Source organism: Pavona decussata, unplaced genomic scaffold (genome assembly GCF_977016875.1).
Source record: "Pavona decussata unplaced genomic scaffold, jaPavDecu1.1 SCAFFOLD_324, whole genome shotgun sequence".
In the NCBI taxonomy this organism is placed as follows: Eukaryota; Metazoa; Cnidaria; class Anthozoa; order Scleractinia; family Agariciidae; genus Pavona; species Pavona decussata.
In genome coordinates this window covers 1,324,720-1,331,505 of record NW_028145713.1, presented here as the reverse complement: position 1 = coordinate 1,331,505, position 6,786 = coordinate 1,324,720, and the positions used below count along the sequence as shown (strand labels likewise).

General features: G+C 42.3%; 3 protein-coding genes across 3 annotated transcripts; 1 reads left to right on the top strand and 2 right to left on the bottom strand.

Moving 5' to 3' along the window:
• Nucleotides 1-262: 262 nt before the first annotated feature.
• On the bottom strand, nt 263-1,204 carry LOC146453721 (histidine N-acetyltransferase-like). Its single transcript, XM_085096403.1, has one exon. It carries the CDS (start codon nt 1,202-1,204, stop codon nt 263-265), a length of 942 nt encoding a protein of 313 aa, XP_084952529.1.
• A 2,452-nt stretch (nt 1,205-3,656) lies between these two features.
• On the bottom strand, nt 3,657-4,598 carry LOC146453720 (histidine N-acetyltransferase-like). Its single transcript, XM_085096402.1, has one exon. The coding sequence runs from the start codon at nt 4,596-4,598 to the stop codon at nt 3,657-3,659; it is 942 nt and encodes a 313-aa protein (XP_084952528.1).
• Nucleotides 4,599-5,750: 1,152 nt separating this feature from the next.
• LOC146453719 (cell division protein kinase 2 homolog CRK1-like) lies at nt 5,751-6,786 on the top strand. The gene is made up of 2 exons (XM_085096401.1): nt 5,751-6,254; nt 6,601-6,786. The coding sequence occupies exons 1-2, from the start codon at nt 5,751-5,753 to the stop codon at nt 6,784-6,786; spliced, it is 690 nt and encodes a 229-aa protein (XP_084952527.1).

The window sequence follows — 6,786 nt, the reverse complement described above, 5'->3', positions numbered from 1 at the left end:
CCACCCCCTCTCAACTATAGTATGCTGTATATTTACTAAGTCTCTCGCGAACTGACACGTGGCAGTCCGATGGACTCGTTCGACGGCAAACCGGCCCCATCGGATCCGATGGAGTTCATTTGTCGACATTTTCCACCCCCTTCCTCAACTAAACTTTGCTGTATTTATACTAAGTCTCTCGCGAACTGACTTCCGGTGAGTCTGGTTGTTCATGGCCTTCGTCCATCGGACTCAGTTTGGGTGTATTGGACAACCCACTGCATTATGACGTTGGCTTCGTGACTTCGTAGAGTCTCCATATATTGTTACCAGTCTCGGACAAATCTTCATCTATTTCCATGTGTAAAAGTTCTTTCAATACTCCTCGGCCAGAATTTGTGAGCGTTTTGTCCTGAGACGAATTGAAAAAGAAATCTCCCTTGATAACCTCACAGGCGCGCTTCAACTGATGCAAAAGATGAGCTTCGTACAGCACTGAGTCATTGCTGAAAATGGCGACTGCCCAACAATTATACTTTACTTTGGGTGAAAGTAAACCAAGGCTGACAGATCTCGGAGAAGAATCGTCGGTGGAATTTTCGACCGCCACGTACACATTACCGTATTCCTGTATCAAGTAATCGATATTTGATCGTACGGGCTCGATGGGGATGTAGTCTACGACGATTAGGTCGTCTGGGAACAATTTCTTTGCCAGACGAGAAGAAAAGATAACACTGCACAGGTAATCCATTGTGCATGACTGAATTTCCACGGAATCAACCGTACTAGAAAACTGGTGAGATTGTATAGTCGCCTTTTCAACGAAACAGACCAAAGTTTCCGGTGTCCAAAGCTCCTTAAAGGAAGGCTTCGTTTTTTCCTCGATTACAAATCGTCGTCTTACGACGCTCGGGAATTTTGTTCCCACGAAATTTTCCATTGCTTGTAAGAGCTGTTTGTAGATACCTCGTCCGCGAAACTCCCGCAAAGTACGCGCCGCTCGAATGACGTATGTTTTTCCGTCGTCAACAATACAACACGCGACTAGGCTCACAAGTTTTTCGCCGGAGAAAGCGAGCATCACATCCAAATTTTCCATGTTCATCCATGTATAAAATTTCAATGGAAGATAATCGTGGCCTTCGTATATTCCTTCAGATAGTTTGAGAATTTCGTCAAAGTCGCTTCTTTGAGCGAGACGAAAAGTAAGCTCTTGGGACATCGTTTCTTCCGATATGAAAAGGCTTGCCGTCTCAGTTATCGCCACCCCAACGTGACTGGATCTCAAAGTAAAGGTCTTAACATATAAAATAAAGGGCAATGGTTATGACGCCCCACATTCTTCCTTTGTTCTAGGTTTTTGTTGGCCTTTTTTGCCCTTGAAGGTGCACAAAGGTGACAACGCTCAATAGCACTCCAATTAATTTGAAAAACTTTCTAATAGAAACATACCTTTAATTTATTCAGTCTGAATGTGCGACCAAAAAACAAGAGGTTGTTCACTGTCAGGGAGCTTTCAGTTCAACCTAAATTGCAGCACCGTTGTTTTTGCTTTTGACTTTTGCCGACTTTCATAACCAGTCTCCTCTACTAACTATGGTCTAAAGAAACTGCGTCTTCAACAAATACAGCGCATGCTAATAACGCGTGATATCCTGAGGGCAAAATTGAATTTGAAATTAAAATTGGCTCGATACCTTCGTTTTCGTTTTTTTTTTTTTTTTTCTTCATGGTAGCCTGCAATCTGTACATTAATTTCTTCATTAAAATCTCCTCTCTTTTAGAAGGGGTCTATTGTCCTGATTGATTTATTGTTTGATTCATTTATTTTTCCTTTTAAAATTTTGATTCCAGTAGAGAGTGAAGAACAATAGCTCTGCTTAGCATAGCAAAACAAAAAGCTGAAGAAAGGAATTGGACGTGGAAGTTGTAGTAAAATTATGCCATAGTGAAAATGTCGTATTATAATCTTCAGCGAGAACACTTTCACAGATCAATTTATCATACAGAATTCAGTATAGACTTGCTACAAATCGACTTACAGTCAACTTCTTATGGCGGAAAACAAAAACAGCGAGCGACGGTCGCCTTGAGGCGAGATAGGCGATGCTGTTGCAGGTTTCAGAAGGTCTCGCATGATTGGCTTGCAAACTTTCCAGAAAATAATAGTAGAAACAACAGAACAATACTCCATCCTAAAAATGATAGCAGCGGCTACTCAATTGAAACGACTACAAGCTTTCGATAAAGTCGACTTGTCCTGCGTGCGAGGATTCGAATTTATTTTGTACACATAGCCTACGAACATTCCTTTATCCATCTCCTCGCGTGGCGATTCCTCGCGAAAACCAATTTTCGCGCGCGATCACGTGGCTCACTAGCTTTTTTATCACTACGAAAAATTAAGTTCGAACTGCTTCAACAGCATTCAACATTTTCGAGAACAAAGGAAATGTTGTATGGATGTTAGACGAAAGTTTAAACCGATTCAAATTTGATTGAACACGCTTTCAACGAGCCTTCAACATTTTTAATTCTTTCAACTAAGTTGGATGACCTGTTCAAAAGCCCCCGACGGTTGGTTCAACAAAGTGTAGAATGCATGTTGAACCAGATGTTGAAACCGTTTAATGCATACTGTTGATGCGAAATTGTGATTGTGGTGTCATAGTTCACTGCTCTCCACCGATTACACGGTCAAACACACGTAGTGAATAAAGTGTAAATAAGGTTTGATCCATATCATTTAAATGAAAGCTACTGAGCAATGCTTTCAGTTGTAGTGCTGTTTATTATACTGTACAAGACAGTTGACCTTTTGAGTGTGCAGGTAAAATCCTAAAGTGTGATCATTCCAAATGAAAGCTACTGAGCAGAACTTTCTTGTGGTGCTGTTTGTCATGCTGTACAAGACACTTTTGAGTCTGTGAATAAAATCTAAAAGATATGCCATTCAAATGAAACCTACGGAGCAGAACCTTCTAGTGGCCAGTCTTGGTTATACTCTACAAGACAGTTCTAACTTTCAAGGGGATAAAGGAATCATACAGTTTGGATTCGAGTTCAAGTTGTTAGAAGTATGATAAGCGCCTTCCTTGTTTTTACCCGTCCTCGTGTAGTTCGTCTTTTCTTGTTTTTGCTATTCGAAATCAATCTCTGATAAGGTAATTCTCGCTTTTCAATTCGATACACGTATACAACGGCTTTTCGTCGTCGTTATTGTTCTTGTGCGTTGGCGTTCGTTTTCTATGAAGACAAAGCTTTTGATAGGAGTTCGCAGGTTGTATGATAAATTGCGCCCTCAGGAGCCTAAACTGAGATTCTCGTGCGCGTAAATTTGAGTTATTTTTTTCTGTTCATGGAAAATTGGTTCAACCGAGTTGAGTTATCCGATAAAATACCAGAATAAATTATACAAGTTTTACGGTCGCGCGCAAAACTTTACTGAAGAATGTATTGTCCTGGTGTTGACATATTTCCAGTCCCATTCAATAATATCTTAAGCTTACTTTTTACTCATCTCTTCTGCATTTGAAAATAGCCACTGATTGGGGCTTAGCGTCCCTCAAAAAGGCCCTTTGGCTCGTAACGCAATCTTTGGAGAGGAAAGGTTGCGTGACGAACCAAAAGAGCTTCTGCCAGAGGGAGGCTATGCAAGGGTTGGCAGGTCTGCATTATGACGTTGGCTTCGTGACTTCGTAGATTCTCACTGTATTACCAATATCGGACAAATCTTCATCTTTTTCCATGTGAAAAAGTTCTTTCAATACTCTCCTGCCAGAATTTGCGAGCGTTTTGTCCTGAGATGAAATGAAAAAGAAATCTCCCTTGATAACCTCACAGGCGCGCTTCAACTGATGCAAAAGATGAGCTTCGTACAGCACTGAATCATTGCAGCTGTAAATGGCGACTGCCCAACGATTATACTTTACTCTGGGTGAAAGTAAACTAAGGCTGACAGATCTCGGAGAAGAATCGTCGGTGGATTTTTCGACCGCGACGTACACATCCCCGTATTCCTGTATCAAGTATTCGATATTTGATCGTATGGGCTTGATGGGGATGTAGTCTACGACGATTATGTCGTCTGGGAACAATTTCTTTGCCAGAGGAGAAGAAAAGATAACACTGCACAGGTAATCCATTGTACATGACTGAATTTCCACGGAATCAAACGTACTAGAAAACTGGTGAGATTGTATGGTCGCCTTTTCAACGAAACAGACCAAAGTTTCCGGTGTCACAAGCTCCTTAAAGGAAGGCGTCGCTTTCTCTTCAATTACAAATCGTCGTCTTACGACGCTCGGGAATTTTGTTAGCACGAAATTTTCCATTGCTTGTAAGAGCTGTTTGTAGATACCTCGTCCACGAAACTCCCGCAAAGTACGCGCCGCTCGAGTGACGTATGTTTTTCCGTCGTCAACAATACAACACGCGACTAGGCTCACAAGTTTCTCGCCGGAGAAAGCGAGCATCACATCCAAATTTTCCATGTTCATCCATGTATGAAATCTCAATGGAAGATAATCGTGGCCTCCGTATATTCCTTCTGATAGCTTGAGAATTTCGTCAAAGTCGCTCGTTTGAGCGAGACGAAAAGTAATCTCGTGGGACATCGTTCCTTCCGATATGAAATGGCTTGCCATCTCAGTTATCGCCACCCTAACGTGACTGGATCTCAAAGTAAAGTTCTAAGGAAACTGGGTCTTCAACAAATACAGCACACGCTAATTACGCGTGATGCCCTGAGGGCAAAACTGAAGTTAAAATTAAAATTGGCTCGATATCTTCGTCGTCGTTTTTTTTTTACATCATGGTAGCCTGCAATCTGCACATTAGTTTTTCATTAAACTGTGACCGTTTGAAAGCTGTGTTCACCCGGTTGAAATACCCATAAGACCTTATCAACACCACCGTTATGTATTTTGTAGCCTTTATAAAGGCGGGTGTCTCGAAAAGGCAGACCACAGACCACAGACCACAGACCTCGAGAACGCAGACCTCGAAAACGCATGCCGAAAAAACACAGAGCTGTCAAAAATTGTACTTGTAGTACATACAAAATTAACATTTAAAACGCATGATCAGATGTCACGATACAATAGTAACGCACATTGGCGGAAAGATGTACATTTTGTTACCAGAAAGATAATCAGAAATCAGAAAGATGTACATTTCTTTACCAGTTAGAGTTTATTACAATTAGAATAAATTGAAATATCAGATTCACACAGCTTTTTAATTTGGCGTTCGGTCAGAGGTTATTTTTTATCGTTGCCATTGCATGACATCATTGCATGATCTAAATATTCTCCGACCTCATTCTCCCCACTTCACCAGAAACCACCCAAAAATTATTTGAAGTGGGGGAGGGGGTGGGGGTGTGAATTCTCTAGCTGGGTAAAGAAGGAAACCGGAGTATTTGGGGAGGGGGATCACCGGCTAAATTAATTACACACAAAATGGGAACTTTCTCTCTTAGCTACGCCCCAGTCCAAGCATTTCACGTTCTTACAATAAAGGCGCGAATGCTGGAATAGGAAAGGGCATATTGACCCTGGGTCCCTTATTTTTCCGTCACGCAACGTTCCACAAATGCCCTTTCCGTGACGGAAAACTTAGTGACCCAGGGTCAATATGCCCTTTCCGTGACGGAAAACTCCCCTAGTGACCCAGGGTCAACCAGTGCGGGTAAAACATTTCGGCGGGAAACTTCAACACGTGAGGTCTTTCTAGTTGCGGTGTGTTCCTGCTCCCCTCGATAAAACATGGCCCTTTTTCAAAAATTTAAGCTTCCTCAGCTTACAAGTAAAGCAAAATCGGGCAATTATATCGACGCAAAAATCCAGCGCTTCGATTGCAACAAATTACCCGTGAAGGAGAGAATCGGGCAAGAAGCTTTTGGTGATGTTTATACCACCGAGTACAGATTTTCGGGAGATACCACAACGACAAAAGTTGTAGTTAAGAAAATGTTGCAGGTCCTGGACCAAGAAGAGAAGAAGCTTTTCTTCAAAGAGGTGGCACTTCTTAATGAACTGCATCATAGAAACATTGTGAAATTTAAAGCCGTTTGCTGCCAGCCTCTCGCCATGATGTTGGAGTACATGTACTTCGATTTTAAGCAATTTGGCGAAGATGTGCGTGTCAGTTCCCTCTCCGACTTTCTGCTGCAAATTGACGAATTCAACTGCGAAGGATTCCATGAGCTTGTAACCCACGCAGCGATGGAAATTGTCGAGGGACTTACTTTTCTGCATTCAAAAGGAATAGCTCATAGCCCGGGGGGGGGGGGGTACTCCCTTATAAGAGGCTAATGGGGATGTGCCGCTGGATGGGGTCACATTTTCACGACTGGATTGACTAGAATGGGGTTGCATTTTCAGTAGAGTTACTACAATGGGGTCGCACATTTTCGGATTTTTGGGGTAAGAAAAAAATAAATAAATAGAAAGTGACTTAGTTGGGATCGCGAAAATTACATTTTCCCAAAAAGTGACTAAGATGGGGTCTATAACTGGCCACAAAAAAAGACTATAATGGGGCAGGGGCTCTGAGAGGCCAGCGGCACATACCCAGCAAAACTGAACCCAAGTACCCCCCCCCCCCCCCCCCGGGGCTCATAGAGACCTCAAGCCTGGCAACATATTGATAAGCAACCAGCATTATGCCGAACTGTCAGATGATGAAGAAGTCACGCGACAGTATAATTACCGACCAATTGCTTGCAAGCTCGCTGATTTTGGGGAGAGTCGATCTCATCTCATTCAAACACAGACTTTTATTGCTTCCAAAACGACATAG